This window comes from Spodoptera frugiperda, chromosome 25 (assembly GCF_023101765.2).
Source record: "Spodoptera frugiperda isolate SF20-4 chromosome 25, AGI-APGP_CSIRO_Sfru_2.0, whole genome shotgun sequence".
NCBI lineage: Eukaryota > Metazoa > Arthropoda > Insecta > Lepidoptera > Noctuidae > Spodoptera > Spodoptera frugiperda.
In genome coordinates this window covers 1,963,563-1,980,898 of record NC_064236.1, presented here as the reverse complement: position 1 = coordinate 1,980,898, position 17,336 = coordinate 1,963,563, and the positions used below count along the sequence as shown (strand labels likewise).

The following is a 17,336-nucleotide window of genomic DNA, read 5'->3' as shown; positions in this document are numbered from 1 at the left end:
TATACGAAATATTTGCATTAAATAAATATATAAAACATTGTATTTTTGATCTTTGACCATGAAAGTTAGAGACACGAATGTCTTATAGGTAGGTAGGATGTAGGTTTTGAGACGAGTTCTGAGTAAAGTCAAGTTTTTAGTTGACCATCTCACATTCCGAGACGAAACCTTATTTTCCTGGGTTATGCGGCAACAGTCATGTAATTATTCTACAACACTGCTGTTGTTCATATCTATTATAAAATAAATCTCTCGTCTCCTTTTTGGTGGACTCAGCACAGACCAACGATTATTTAATTGCCGAGACAGGCAAAAGATTATTAAAAACGATGGCTTATATTACTCAGTAACCTCTGTTAATATTACAATAATTAACAACATACGCAAGAAGAGTAGGTATGGAACCAAATTCTCTTCTAGCATTACCATACGCCAAAAACTAATGTGCGATGCAGGAAAATTATAAAAAAATACCTCCTCCACTTAGTTTATTCTCGGAAAGCGCTGTTTTTTACAAGCTCATGATACCCTTTCCACCGCCTTCTAACAACACGCTCAAAGAATGAATATATTTCTTTGTGGTAAGAGAGACACGTGCGAGAAAATCCTTGGTAATACCTGTACAGTGTATAAAATTATTATTTTTTCCGAGAATCATACTTTGAACAGCGAAATGTCTATCGCTACAAAGTTAGAAAATTTATAAAATATATAAAAAAATACAACAATAATTTTCTATCGAATATTCTATTAATATCTCCTAATATTACAAATGACGTTATTTTAATATCTCCTAATATAACATGTGGTGGCTTGTCATGCATGGCATGGCCTCAAGGTGTCATATATTAAATCACATACAAAGATTCAAATATACACATTTGCAGTGTTAAACAAAATTAATAGTTTTTGAAATTACAAGAGCTGAATGAAAGTAAAGCAAAACATATTTTATTTATAAATACATACGACACAAATTAGAAAAAACTGGCCCTAAAACCGACCCCTGTGGAACCCCATACCAAATAATTAAACATAAGTAGTTACATAGACAAAAACAGAGATCCAAATTTTTTTAGTATCCATGCAATTTCAATATGTACTTTACATTCGATAGTATGAAATAAGACAAACAAAACTGTAAATTGTTACTATGGATGATCCTGGTAAAGTAATTCGCGGACACGTACAGTAAATCTGATCCATTAGTTTGAACACGAAAGTGCCAAACAATCAATACGAAACCTAGTGTAGTGCAAATGCATCTCTACTTCCACGCATAATATTGAGCACACCGGTTCAATCAGTAATCAAATATTTTCTACGGAATATTAAGTTCTTTCCGCGTAAATGTCGATAAAATAATAAATGTTGATGTGGTAATATCAAATAACATTAAACTCAATGGCTTTGTGTGTATAAAAAACCGCGTAAATAGATAATACTGGAGTTAAATGTGTTGATGAGCTAATATCAGATAACAATAAATTCAACCGCATTCTGTGTATGAAAAATAAGAGTTGGTAGGTAGAACGCTCAGTATTAATTATTATTATATCTAGAGTAGGAATAAATAGTGTTGTTGATAATATAATAGACAAAGGTCTGGTGGTTGAGTATCGAATGTCTTTAATGGGACTCTATCCGAGATGGACACGACAACATGTCAATAATACGTCAATAGACCTTAGTCCATCAAGGAAGGTGTGGTAAAAGGTTACACGGTTTCAATAGGCTGCCTTTTAATGCTTGTATTCAAAACATGACAATAGGAAGACAATGAAAAATACAATGGAAGGGTATTACTAAAGGTAGCTTAGGATGAGTCACCTCTTCATCTAAAGATAAAGGATGGTGGACATGTTTTGTTGAGACCGCGACCTCATTAGCTATAGTATAGAAGAAGTTCTAATGTACCATGCTAGCTTGTAGGTACCTCTATGTAGCATATCACTTCCAAACTGCAGTTATTGCAGCTGAAGATTTTTATCATGAATTGTCAGAAAATAGTCAGGAACATAAGTAAAGTTGCTGCACTTTTTATTAACTTTATCTATGTTACGAAATATTCTTCTTCGTGTGGTGCCACTTCATTCCTTGATGTTAGCTTCAACTTCTTAAATTGGCCCTTGTTATTGGCCAATCCTTGTTACGTTCGACAGTGTTGATACCGGTCGACCCCCGGATATTGCGGAGTCATTACTTTTTTCTTCACCCAGCGCTTCTCTTCCCTTCCACCTCTCCATCATCATCTATCATGTCTCATTACGAAATATATCGGTATATTACATATAGTATTTTTATGAAATGTCATATAATTCTCGTAAAGGATAATAAGTAAACACACATAAATTTGATTGCTGTGTCTTGATGTACCTACGACACGTACATCATCTAGTATTGCTTTTGCTAGCGCCTAATTGCAAACGAGATGCCCAAAAAGCACGACTACAGATTCACGCCAATTAAAAAGATAGAAAATGTTCGGACGAGAGTCGTTGTAACATACGTTTCCTTCATATAGTAAAATGAATATCCATCGACGAAATTCATGTCATGAATTCATTTAAAACAGACGTTAATGGTTGCATGATTGGACGCAGAAAAACAGAAAGAGAAGGCTACTACGGACAATTAAATTAATTGACGAGATCTTCGTTACAGATTCGTAAAAATGAATATTAATGAAAATGAATTACTCAATTCTGTTGATTCTTCTCGTTTGCAAAATAATATGAAGTCAACAACATACTTTTTATATTTTTCCATTGTTTGTTTTTTTTAAGGGAAAAATCATCCACTGACTTTTTACGCCTTGAGCGAGGCGAGAGTGTGTGACTTTTACTGACTAAAAATCATCCTGTTCCTACACCTGCCTGTCGTATTGTTTGTTACGGTCAGGAGTAGGTTCTTATAAAATATGTTTCGAAAATTTGTTTTACGTACTTGGGAAATAGGTTTCTTTAGGATACATTGGTGGGCCACCTCATCATGAGAGAAGAAGAAGTTCCCTGTTGAACGCGGGCCTTTCCCAATTACTTACAGATTGGCCGACTAAATAAGTACCCATACCCACTTCTATTATTTTATTATGACACATACTAAATTATTTATTATGTTATCAGCTTACTTGAGTAACTGTTCGACGTATGAGTTCCTCGTCAGCAAGCCGATAACATAATAAATAATTAACTTTTCTATTGTCATTTTTCTACCTTCTGGAGTTACATTTTATAATTTTTTTTATAAAATATTTACTTTACCTTTATTACCCGTTTAGAGGTTATTATATTAACATTTTTCATTATTAAGATTACATTATGCTATTAGAGAGTTGTTTTGAAGACATTGTCCTTACCCACATTAAACTATTTTTATATATTTTAATGGACTTCCCACTTGAATACCCACAAGTCTTAGTATAAAAATAATATATACACTAAGACATTATCAGTAGTTATCCTTATATACTCGTAAGTATTGTATTTATTTGAATCCGGCCGACTATTGGTTGTAATCCTAAGAGATTTCTCGAAGTCCCCCGCCCACCACCTTCTTAATCGAATAACGGTAAAGTTGTTCTCGATTTCTCAATCAAAGAAACATATTATTAACATTTTTCTCAACTGATTGAAGCTTTAGGCAGTGTCATGCATTAGCGCCAGGTGCAACTGTGAAAATTAATTATAACGTTAAAAAATCTGAATAAATTAAATTGACTAACTATGTGTTTCTATAAATAGATAGATACTCTAGAAAAAAAAAGTTTATAATTAAGTTGACCATTAAATAACTGTCATCAAAACAAACGTAAGAAATAAAAGTTTATAATCCAGTTATTTTTATCTGCAAAATACTGAGCGAATTTTGTGAAATATTTTTTGTTATTTAAGTATATGAAAATATTGGTCCAAAGCTTTCCGTCCTTTTCTGGTAATATTGCAAATGCGAAAGTAGCTCTGTCCACTATGTCTTAACTGCTTAACCGACTGTAATAAGTTGTAGCATAAAAATAATACATCATTACTCTACAAGGAGCGAAGTACCAATAAAAAATATTGTATTATGCGATAATATTGCATGCGATATTGCAAGGTCAGGGTGATTAGGTACATTCTAAGCCTGTGTGTTCCATCTTCAGTCATATCCCTGGCAGTAAGCGGGTTGGTGGCCAAACGCAGACTTATCAACGCTAAAAAAAATTTGACGATATAATTATAATAATATGTCATATAATATAATATGTTAATAATGTTGTATGCAAACAATATATTGTTCAAAAATATTGTATTATGCAATATTTTCGATTGGTACTTCGCTCTAAAACGATATTGTAGTCGTTAATTTGCAACACTTTAATCACATCTCAGTTTATATGAATTCCTACCACGGTCATACGATGGTGGCATAGTTCATAATAATATAATAACATTAATGAATAAGGCTCAGTCTTTGTTGAACCAAAACACATCCCACATCTCACGAACTGCTGAAATTCAAACACATATAGAAACAATTATGGAATAGCACCAGTGTAAAGCTGGGGTGAGCCACAAGTACAATATTACATAGCAAAATGCATGTAATTGCAATTTGCGAAAACCGTGAACAAGAGTGAAAGGCGAGGCAACGAACCTTCGTTATGCCGAGTGCCTGTGCGAGTTGTACAGACAATAAGTTTAATTTAAGTGTCGTCATTTACCGAGTGTGGTGTAGCTCGTCGGTTAATGCATCTTGAAGTAGGCGCCTACGAGTGCTACGAAAAATTCGTAGCTTGTAAAGATGACTACGCATGCTACGAAATTTCGTAGCCGTCGTCGTAGCAAGGTTTTAATACTTCGCGTTGTTTATTACTTAATTATTATAAACGATACCTGATACACATTTAGTGAAAATTCTCTACAGTACAAATTACAAAATGATCTCAAGACTAGAGATGCAACTAACAGGTAAAAAAAATAAATACTGCAAGTATTGGGTTTTTATAAATATGAGATTAATAGGTTTGTTTTATGAAACAATAGCTGTAGTATGCTACAGCTTATAATAAATTAACCAACAACCTAAAAGGAGCTTATTATCTTAATCAACAAATTATTTCTACATCTTTTCAAAAATTATCAGAATATTATGAAAATGTAAAAAGTTACATAAAATACCGCTTTGTTTTACTTTATGTGGATCATACACAAAATGTAAGTGGAATAACAGCACTGTTGCACTCGTCTAGTTGTATCGTACTGACTTTGTCAACTTTCAGTTAAATAAGCGCCATGGAATTTGTAATGGACAAATCAATCCCTTAACTGCATAATAAACTGTCGATGATCGATAGGTTTCCATTGTATGTTGGTTTGGAATATGTTTATTTTGTATTTTACGTTACCTTGTAAAGAGGTGCCAACTGAAAATCAGCGATAGATCAGTGTGCCCAGCATAATATGATATGTTGATGGCCCGGCAAGGGCATGTATCCACGCTATTTTATTACTGCCAGTCATTTTATTTTCCTTTTAGTAAAATTATTATTATCTATACACAAATGTTTGCGGTTTTTTTTATTATTAGTATTTATTTACGGGTGTGTAATAAAAAATTGTTTTTTCTTTCCTGTTTTGTTATGTGATCCACAATTTCTTGTATCTAGATGAAATGTATGTTTGTTTTGACACAGGAGAAAATCCTAGGGTGGAGAAAGGGGTTTTTTATGAAACAAGATGAAAAAGTAATTAAACAAAAATTTCGTAGATACAGTCGCAGATTAAAACAATGTTATAATCTCTTGCAATTAAAATTTCAACACATCAAAAAACTTTTATGCGTAGCTAAAATTATCGTATGATTAAAGAACTACATACAGTTCTAGATGAAGATTATGCCTGCTTGTATTTCAAATAATAGTTTCTAAATTAATATTATATACTGAATTAATATATTTTTCCGTTCATGCCACATTTTACTGAAACATATAGACTGACAATTGTTTTGCCATGTTTGGTCAATTGCTTTAAGGATGATTCACGATACACCATATTGTGACTTCACCGTGCACGGCTAGGGTACGGTTGAATCGCAGTCAAGCACGAAACACTTCATACAATATGTATACCCAATGATTAACCGTCGCGGTTCGACGGCATTGAGTGTGTGTATCCCTTTATACGTATTTTAAAATAGATAGTACTGTTAGGGTGATTAGGGTTGCATTGCATTACGTGAGGTAGGGTTGCATCCAAACTTAGTAATATAGGTCTAATTTACAGTATGCTAAGTTGAAGTCGAGTTGGAGTAATGAGTCAAGTGGAAACTATGGTTTTCTTTTTCTTCTCCTCTAATTATATCTTCTGATTTATTTCGACGCGCTGGACTTTAGTTTTCCAGTGTTTTCATTGTTGTATCTTGTGTAGATCCTGGCTTACAGGAGTTGCAGCTTATTTGGAAGGTTGGTTTGGGCTTGTCCCAATAAAACAAAATAGAAAAGAAGTTGAGAGATAGTAAAAGGTACTTTAAATACCATTAACTTTAATGAATTACGGTACTAACTCGTATTTTTATTAATATTTAAGAGTTACAGGTAATAATGAATAGTGGCGTAATCAAAGGTTATTTAAACTAAATTTCACCTTTGACGCCTTACTCCTAAATATATTTAAAAATATTTTAGCCGTGGGTTATCAACAGAAAGTAGAATATATTCCGGGCTACCCCTTTCGGCTTACCGAAGGTCCCGTAGAAACTGACCAAAGAATTACACGTTATGATTGTCCGTGGTATCTCCAGTTTTCTGACCAGAGCCGTGATTTAAAAGAAAATAGTAAGTAGTCGTTACAACTGACGGATTGACACGTTTTTATTTTCTAGGGTACGTGTCTGAGCCGGTGATTTAAGTACGCACCGCTCGTTCATCATTTCCTAATATTTTTTAACCAATTTGATTATATAAGCGTCGGCGGACCTCGGCGCTTTTTCATTTCGTTTTTTGTTATCCACTTTACACTACAGACAAATATCCGCACTATTAAAAATATACACATAAGAAATATCGGATAGTTTTCGAAATGAAAGTAATTATATTTCATGATTACGCCAGTAGGTAGGGAAGTCTGCATCGACAAACAGTCCGTACTGATATCCAGTTCTAGTTTTGCTGTCCAAATACTTTGATTTCGCGATATTTTTGTGTTAATTCCCACATATATTATGTATACATATAATAAGTATATAATTGCTTTCGATGTCCAAAATCTGTGGTTTTCTTTCTCCACTTCTAATATCTTCTAGAACTTCTGACCAAAAAGAATATGGTGGGTCGAACGTGACATCTATGACAAGGATTGGCCGCAAAAAGCTTTAAACAATGAGGAGTGGAAGGAGGGTACGGAGATCTTTGCCCTGCAGTGGAGCGATCATGGTTGAAATCAAATCAATCAGCAATATCTTCTGATTTAATTCGTTGCGGGATCAAAGACAGTCATTCATGTCCCTGAGACGAATACAGTGTTCCGGTATTTTTATGGTTACAACATCTGTAGATCCTGGCTTAGAGGAATTGCAGCGGTTTCGGAAGGTTGAGGCGGGTTTGTCTTAGCTAATATTCCTAATCCACCATAACGAATATTGAAATATTTCATAACTACTAAATATTTTCATGAAAATTTTGGCGTAGGCTATTATATTATTTACAGAGAGTAGAATATATTTCGGGCTGCCCCCACTCTCACCGAAGGTCTCGTAAAATCTGGCCAAAGAATTATATATTTGTTATCCGGTGGAATCTCCAGTGGAGAAAGTTTGAGCATTTCTGCCAAACGTGGAGATAATAGCAAAAGAAAATAGTAAATAGTCTGACAACTGACGGATTGATTACTTTTGATTCTCTAAATAGTTTTTTAACTGTCCCTCTGAATTATGGTGATTTAACTGTAAAACGCACCGTCTCGTGCACTCATTTCCTAATATTTTTTATAGCCATTTTGTCTAATTTATATAAGCGTCGGCGAAGACCTGATGCGCTTTTTCTTTTCGTTTTTTGGCAATTAAATATCACTTTACACTACAGACAAATATCCGCACTATTAAAAATATACACATAAGAAATATCGGATAGTTTTCGAAATGAAAGTAATTATATTTCATGATATTTTTTAAATTTTATCGCCAGTAATGGTGTCGGGAAGTCTTCATCGACATTAACAGTCCGTCGGCAACTGATATCCAGTTCTAGTTTTGCTGTCCAAATACTTTGATTTCGCGATATTTTTGTGTTAATTCCCACATATATTATGTATACATATAATAAGTATATAATTGCTTTCGATGTCCAAAATCAATACTTGGTATATTCTATAAATAAACAAATATATAGGTATATAAGTATATTACATGTATATGTTTGTACCTGCATCGGTGGGAGGTCTCACGGGCGTTACCAAGAGCGAGATAGCAAGATCTCCCTGTTACATTTCCTCTAATAAACTCTGTATATAAAGGCTAGTTTACAGGACGGCTTAAAAAATATTTTATATAAATTCTGGGTTCGGTTTTTTAAAGAACTTAAAACTTAGTAGCCATCTTTCAGCGGCATGTAATGTGTCGCATATGAATACGTGATCCATGAACACCGCCGCGATTCTTGATGTAGGTATATACACCTGTTGACAAACAACTTCATCGACTTGGATGGTAAACAATGCAATGTATGCTTAATATATTCCTAAAAATAAATAATACGTAGTTTCATGTTCCAAAACTTGCTCTCGTTAAATTACGATATTGTATGGTTTCAGTGTCTAAATAATTACACGAACACTTTTTATTCAAAGATTCTAATACCACCTCAAAAAGCCTACAAAATATTATAATACGCTAATTTAAAATTAAAGCGATAAAGAGAGAAAGAAAAGATATACGACGTAGATATTGAAAAATAATTCAGCAATATAATAAAGCTTACGATTTAAACTATAATACAGTTTAGACAGGATCAAGACCTACCTTGAATAAACCCTTCCATACCTAAATATCAAAGGAAAAAAATGCTGTAGCCTTACTAATTTAATATTTAAAATCTGAGAGAAAGTGTAACTTAAAGTAAAAAATGTATGTATATGTATGTATGCATATCCCTTCAATAATGATATAATTATGGATCTAGACGCCGAAAGTAAGACTGCTCTCATCAGTGGCAAACTCGAAGCCTCTTTGAAGGCTTGAACTCGACACGAGATGATCAGACTGGCAGATAGCTATTGGAACTTAGTAATTAATCGACGTAGCCGCATCTAGTTGGATTTTTTTTTAATTTATCTTTGCTAACTTTGAAGCTAGATGAAACCAAGATGTGATCGTTAGTTTTAATAAGCGGGTACAGCAACTAGATAATTAAGGTACATACTTTTTTGGTAGATAGCTTTTTATGGTTGGTTAGTGATGGTACATTGGTGAATATACAAGTTCATCTTCAAGAAAATAATTTCGGCAAGGTTTAAAGTTTAATGGTTATATAAAATATAACTATACGCTATTGCGTTGTATGTTTAATTCTTGTCATTATAATACATAATAGCTTGTTTTTTTTAAAGTCCCTTGTAACTCGTGTCCTTATAATACCTACGAGTAATAGTTTGTTTTTAAAAAAGTCCTATCATATATTTTCATTAATAATATTTGAAATATACAACATTTTTTAACTTGATATATTTAACGTTTTTATGCTAATATCTACCTATTTTATATATAAAACCATACCATAAGCCTATACACACTTGTAACACCAGAAGTATCAAAAAAAGTACTGTTTACCGGATCCGAAAGTTTCGGGAGATACCTGTCTCACCACCTAGAGGATACCGTGAAGCGTCGAGTGTGATATGACCTGCTTGGACAGAGCATAGCTTGTGTCCAGGGAAGTAATCAGCGGCAGTGACTTCTCTCGTCCGACTTTGATTCAGTCCATATTGCGGAGGGAAAGGAACTTGGTAACCGTCTTCTTCTTCTGCAAAGCAGTCGAGCTACCTAAGAAATTATCCTTACGACGAAGCCCTAGTTGCCGAAGGGTACTTGTGCCATCCTTGCTGGAGATGAGGACTCCCGAAAATGATGGTTATTTTAATTACAATGAATCTTCACAACAAAATCTTGTGTTAACGTTATTCATACTCGTTAGTTGAACATAAATAATTGAAAATGTTATCATTTCTAAACAAGGCTTGTATAGTAATATATTATTTAGACATACTTTGACATTAACTAAAAAATCACGGTTTAATTTATGGAGACAAAACTTGACTAGTTTCGAGTCGTCATCGCGTCTACGCACGCTACTCGTGATAAAGAGTCCCTCTGAGACTCGAAATTAGTAGAGCTTTTCTCTATTAATATACGGAAGTAAACTGTGATTTTCTTTTTAGTTGATTTAGTATGTCTCACGATAATTATTATAAAAATACTTTGACATAACTACAACTCACACATTCACACATCAAGCATCATCATCATCAACATGACGAATTGTTTGTAATTACGAATACTTCATTATTATACAATGGTAAGTAATATTTTTATATCACTTCTAATATCTTATTTGTCTTAATTATATTTCTAAGACAAAATAATTTCATTTTATGTTTTAACTTATTATAATTAGACTTTTTTGGTTAAAGTATTAAGTAGTAGTATTAAGAGATTATTAAGTTCATTCTGGAGATTGTTTTTTAAAATCGAGAAGGTAGGGAATAGCCCATAGAGCGCAACGTAGGTTCTACGTCTAACATACTTCTTTAGCATCCATCACATTCTTGCACCTGATCATCCCAGCACACCACTTGAGAGTAATTTAAAAATAAAAAGTAGTTTACATTCAAATGATTCTAACCATTTACAATAAAATAAGTAAATAAATAACAATATATACACAAAAATTGTAGAAAATAAATAAAATATTAAATATTAAAAAGTAAAATGAATCGAATTAACAAAATGACTTTAAAGGGACCTACACAATGAAACAGATTTTTGGAGATGAACTCTGTGCTCTGCGGAAATAAAATAAAAAAGAATCGAATCGTGGGAAAAATTTTTGAATACTATATTTTAAATAAATAGATGGCCAGTGTAAACAAGCCTTATATATAAAATAGTAATGGAAGCATGTAAGGTAGGCGGAGCCAGGGAAAAGGCGGGCACCGATAGAGAGAATGCATTGGACGAATGTAAATACAATTATCCTTTAAATTCAGGAATTAAACTGCATCTGTGGCAGTACCTGTTCAGTCGTCAGTTCGTTCTGGACCTGCATCGAGCTCACTCGCGACTCAACCCTCAACCGCCACCGACTCAAAAAATACAAGTGGACATAAAAAATCAACTCTAACATTCAGTTTGAAAAAGTATTCAATTCAATTATTATATTCAAGTGCAAGTGCAAGTGGACATAAAAAATCAACTCTAAAATTCGAATTCAAAAACTGATTTCAAGTTCAAGTGGACATACAAAATCAACTCTTAAAATTCAAATTAAAAAAGTGACTCAAGTCAAGTGCACATGTGCTAAGAAATATTAAGTTGAAACTGGAATAAAGTGACCAAAAACTTTACGAAAGTAACTTTTTTCGAGGAATTCTTTTAATTAATTTCGCCAAGATGTACGAATATGACCCATCTTCAGATGCCAATGCAATGATGACATACGAGGACCCGTAAGTACATTTTCTTAAAATTTAGGTGTGACTATTCATATTAATTAATTAACAAAACGTGCAATATTCATTGTGTTATTTGGTTTTGTTCTAGTTTCGGTCTTCTCAGCCAGATTCTGTCCGCGTGCATAAACCGTAAGTTCCTATTTATTTTATTTTAAAAATATGTTGTTTAGATGATGCATTGTGATTAAAACTCTAACTTTCCATTTTCAAAATAATTTTTGTCAATCGTAAGCTCGACGATCCAGCAAAGCGTCTCGGGTTCGATTCTCGGGTGAAACTACATTAGGTTATTTTAACTTTTTAATAGTATAAGTTACAGTTGGAGTCGGCATGGCATTCAGAACATAATTGGTGAAAAATACGGTGTTACATTGTACCTGGAAACCTTTACTATATTTTTTAGTAGAAATTAAGTAATAAAGTAAATGTTGAATATTATTAAATCATGCTAATTAAGTAGGTTTACACCCCGAAATACTTATGTACTTGAGAATCACACAAAACATTGTGCCACGTCACGTAGTAATGAGGCTTGCAACACGTTACCAACATCTCATTATTGGACGCCAACCAATCGCGATAAACAATAAAAAGATAAAATACAAGACAAAATTGTATTAATGACATTACTTAACAAGAGTCAAATCGTTGTTTCTTGCAATTTGTATTGAATTATATGTATGACAGTAGTAGGTACGTAGTAATATATCAATAACTATAGGTGTAAAAGATCCACAACGAATGGTATATATGTAATTATAGGTTTAATCAAAAGTATCACATAAGTGGCCACTGCTGACCTCACAAAGGCCTCTCGAAGAATGTTTGAGCATTAATCACCACGCTTGCTCAATGCGGGTTAACGATTTCAAACTGATAATTAGAAATTATAAGCCCATTATTCCTCAAGATGTTTTCCTTTGTCGCATGTCAGTGGTGTCTAAATAATCTTATAATATTATAATCAGCTCAACTCAAATTGAATTTGATCCATGTTGACTGCAGTTGGCTAGGTGGCTGGGCAACCGGCTGCCAAGTAACGGGTAACGAAGCTCTCTTCGTGTTATCCACTAAATACAAAACAAAAGAAAAAGACTAAAAACACATAATCCACATCATTAAAACGGGTTTAAATTTCAATCACTAGGTCCATGTATGGGTATATAAGACCAATTTTTCACCAACTATATTCCGAGTTCCGAAAGTCATACCTAATATGAAGCGAAATTGATTGATATTGATAGCAAAAATGATGTTCCATCTCCATAAATTAGTTGATAATATAGATTAAGGAGTACAATATGTATTTAAATTGGTGACATTATTTTACAGCTCAATATACAGAAAACTCGGCAATAGTTTCTACACTTCCCATGGCTTCCAACTGTTCACAAACGCCACAAATTGAATCTACACTTAGACAACCAGAGTCACGGTATCGTGATACAGCACCAACGAGAATAGGATACGACAGCGACGAAACGCCAGAACTAGACTGCTGCGACTCGCTTACATCTTCGTGCTTCCCCCTGTCCTGGTGCTTTAGTTGTTGGATGGAAAGCCACAGCACGAATTCACAGCCTTCAGAGAGAAGTATAGAAGAAGAAATCAATTATGAGGAAACAACTTTTTCAGATCCCTGTGTTGCGCCACCTCCGAGCCCCATAGAGTTTGACTCTCTAACTAGGAAACCACGACAATACAAAAGAGAGGAATATATTCAGCCGCCCCCAAATTTTCAGGATGAAGATGACCAAGGCAGACAACCTCATCATCATCATCATCAACAGGCACGAAGAGTAAACGTTTTCGTGCCTGTTGAGGATGATGAGGATGTCCAAGGCAGACATACTCATCATCACCATCCTCAACAAGCACGAAGAGTAAACGTCTTCGTGCCTGTTGAGGATGATGAGGATGTCCAAGGCAGACATCCTCATCGTCACCATCCTCAACAAGCACGAAGAGTAAACGTCTTCGTGCCTGTTGAGGCACATCAGAGCGGACGAGCAATGAAAGCCCGCAGGGGCGCGATTTGTGTCATCGAAGACACGTAGCATTAAAGTACTAAAGCTGTCATGCAACCAAAACTAAGTTTTTGGTGTTAAACTATTAAAAACTTAAATTGTTTAAGTAACTTTACTTAAACTTCTATTTATTAGTACTATGTATAAAAAGATTATAACACTTAAACATATAGTACTATTATTAATATTGTATATAAAAATAATAAAATACGTAGTTAGAATTTATTAAATGTAATAAATAGCTTTTTATACATCAAGTATAGTTAGCGTGAGTACGTGTATTTTGTAAATAGTTTTAAATAGACAAATCGCGCCCCTGCAGCTAGTCATACCTATATGGTTATTTCTTATTCCTTCCAAAGGATCCAAAAATGGACTAATATAACTATAACAAGAAAGTGTTCCTTATGTCTAAGGTTATTTAAAAAAACTGTTAAACTTATTTAAGAACTCGACAATTGACTTTTAGATTAATGTCTCATGATTTATTAAGATCCATCGATGTGATTCCAGAATGTTTACAATTGATTGAACTAAATAGTTTGATCTTATTCAATTAATATAGAATTGTATAAAGTATGTAATCTGTTATAAAATTAACTTAATCTTAATCTTAATTGCATGTTAAAAGTGTACGTAGAATAGTGTATGAATGTTCATCAATTAAATAAAATGTAATTCAGAGTATGGTTTATTTAACAATTCAACATTAAATACCTATCCCCAGTTATCCCGAACCTATAGAAAATAAAACTGTTGCCCAGCGATAGCTTTTGCGAACATTATCGTAGCCCAAAATACAAATAAAATATAATAAAATCACAAATCTTATTATTTTTTTAATAAAATCTTATTTTATTTTATTTGTTTTACCAGGAATACCATCACAGAACTGCTAAAGATATTTTAAAGACGAACTGTTTTCAAACATTGTGGGCACTATTTTGATGAGCATATCTTCAGAAGACTAGTTTTGTCTCCACCAGTGCTTCCTTCAGCCGCCGAAATTCAATCATCAAGGAATCGCAGACACATTCGGATGGGCAGGATGAATCCTTTAGAGGATCATGAACGTAAAATCATCATAGAATTTTGTCATTTGCTGGAAAAATCAAAACAACTATTTAATGGTTTACGGTGAGTGTCAAACTGAAACTAAAATCAATACAAACGACACGTGTTTATAAAATTTCAGCTCAATTGGTTGACGATATTCCACTTTACACACATAGATACATACATAGATTCCAAGTTAAATAAAAGCTTGTACTAATAATTAATTCACTATGTATTCTGACATTATATTAACTTCTTCAAAATTCTAGATTATCCTGAAATTGCAAAGGCATTTAGCTCCATCTTAATATAACATCACACCTTTTAATCTCTAATTGAATTGTCAAAGATGCGCCTGCGCACAGTCCAATTTTTTCAGTTGTGTTAGGAGTCCTTTGTACCTAATAGAGGGAGAGCACAGATTTAATAATATCAGGAGATAGGCCAAACTAGTGAGATGAAGAAATACTCCTATTTTTGTGAAGAAACACATCATGTTTATATAATATAGCTAATTCCGCGCGGTTTCACCCGCTCTGCTCGGTTCCTATTGATCGTAGCGTAATGATTTATAGCCTATAACCTTCCTCGATAAATGCGCTATACAACACAAAAAGAATTATTCAAATCGGACCCGTAGTTCCTGAGATTAGCGCGTTCAAACAAACAAACAAACAAACAAACTCTTCAGCTTTATAATATTAGTATAGATAATACATTGCGGCTGAGCTTTACTTTCACCAGTTCTCAATCTTGACTGCGCGCGCAATGAACAGTGTCATTATGTTAAGTTATACTACAACTATGTCATGTAATTCCGCCGCTCGCGTCTGTGCTACGCGAAGCATCACACGCAACTGCTTAAGTTAGATATAATAATGCGTCTGCACCTATATGCCCCGCAATGCGTCTGGGGCCTATGTGATACGCGATGGAGACAAATAATAATTTAATTTTAGCAACTATAAGTGTTAAAACTATGAGAGTATTATAATGTTTTGCGATTGTTGGAATTTCTACAACCTAAGCGATTTGGCCAATTTCCTTATATTATTATTAGCTGTGAGCGTTAGCCTATTGCCGTATACCGAACACACTCCTGAGCAAAGAACATAAAATTAGTTTTTAAACGATTATATGTAGCTTGCCCCGTAAGTTTGTTTGTTTAGGCTAAAAGAAATTTTGATTTTACTCACTCATTGATGGTTCTTAATCTTGATAACCACACCAAACAAAAATCAAACTTACCTCTCAACTACCTCCAGTACATTGCACTCAAATCGATTGGTCCATTTAAGCTGACACATCATACGTGACCCATCAGAACTAGTAACCTAAAAAGCTCAACCCTAAAAAATCCTGAGAATATTTATTTATTTATAAATCCAGCAACTGAAAGGATGAGAGAACCTTACCTTCGTACAGAATGGCCTGGCCATATCAACTAAATCAGGCTTTCGTGGCATTGATGCAAACAGTTATGCAACGTCATACCTTTATCCCCAAAGGGGTAGGTTGAAGTGCACCTGCACATTATGGTACTGAACGCCACTTTATAATGTACACACACTGTATACCATTTGTGTTATAAGTCCCATGTAATAGGTGATGAGCCTATTGCCATATACTGAGTCCAATTCTAAACTCCGTGGTACTACTGTGAGATTTTCGAAAAACCGAAAATAACCTTGTAATTCTTTGTCCAAACTGGGAATCAGACCCAAGACCCCTAGTCTAGCAGTTACACTTGCGACCACTCGACCAACTAACGAAAAAAAACCTCTAATTATAAGTTTGAAATCGCCAACCCGCAAGGAGCTGACGGTGGTCATGATTAATGCTCAAACCTTCTCCGTGTGAGGACTTTGATCAGTAGTGGCCACTTATATAGGCTGTTGATGATGATGACCATGACGTAAACAGCAGTTGACAAAAACTTGGATTTGGCGTAAGTTGTCCTTAATCGTGTAGTAAGTATCAGGTCAGTTTCCGTGACTGCTAGACAGGTCTCATGACAGTAGCTCAGGCTTTGACGAGGTTATATCCTCCTCACTTTCTCAGTTTCTGATACGATGCTACCGAGTTAAGTTAATTGTGCACACGTTCCACTACCTCTATGCAAATCAGAAACAATGAATTATATTTACGCCAGATCTCATACCGTTGGTCTTTCGGGTGTAGCCCTTAGTGCTTATTTTTACCTACTTGCTATGAGTAGTGGCCATTCTATTCCATGGCATCGTTCATATGAGGTATAATTCCGTAGAGTACGATGAGGAACAGACGCAGCGACAGAATCCAGACTTAACGAACACCTGTGTTTACTATTATGTCATCCGAAATGAGTCCTTAGTGGATTAACTTACTGGAATACTTCTTACAGGGTACCCCTGAATCTGATCTCTGACTGAAATCGAGTGTACTGAAAAATTTAGTACCAACACGATCGTGTAGTAGTATAGGACCCAAATTCTATAACGAATAGGAATTCAGAACAAAGCGTATATTAGCTTCTCATTTGTCTAAAAGTTTGGGTAAAATATATCCTGTA

At 34.2% G+C, this 17,336-nt stretch overlaps 2 protein-coding genes across 4 annotated transcripts in view; both read left to right on the top strand.

Moving 5' to 3' along the window:
• LOC118265389 (protein SCAI) overlaps positions 1–17,336 on the top strand; it is a 72,992-nt gene that overhangs the window by 37,942 nt on the left and 17,714 nt on the right. For all 3 annotated transcript variants that reach the window (XM_035578238.2, XM_035578231.2, XM_050704041.1), the window contains one exon: positions 14,606–14,866. In XM_035578238.2, coding sequence (XP_035434131.1) covers positions 14,769–14,866 — 98 coding nt within the window. In that variant the 5' untranslated portion in view covers positions 14,606–14,768. The remainder of the gene's footprint in view (positions 1–14,605; positions 14,867–17,336) is intronic.
• LOC118265412 (uncharacterized) lies at positions 11,277–13,774 on the top strand. Its single transcript, XM_050704044.1, has 3 exons — positions 11,277–11,696; positions 11,791–11,831; positions 13,035–13,774. Exons 1-3 carry the CDS (start codon positions 11,641–11,643, stop codon positions 13,757–13,759), a joined length of 822 nt encoding a protein of 273 aa, XP_050560001.1. The 5' UTR covers positions 11,277–11,640; the 3' UTR covers positions 13,760–13,774.

Excerpts from the sequence above, each read along its gene's own strand:
- LOC118265412 (XM_050704044.1), top strand. The coding sequence starts at position 11,641 with ATGTACGAATATGACCCATCTTCAGATGCCAATGCAATGATGACATAC. Across the intron at positions 11,697-11,790 it reads ATGATGACATACGAGGACCC|TTTCGGTCTTCTCAGCCAGA; the intron begins GTAAGTACATTT and ends GTTTTGTTCTAG. Across the intron at positions 11,832-13,034 it reads TCTGTCCGCGTGCATAAACC|CTCAATATACAGAAAACTCG; the intron begins GTAAGTTCCTAT and ends ATTATTTTACAG.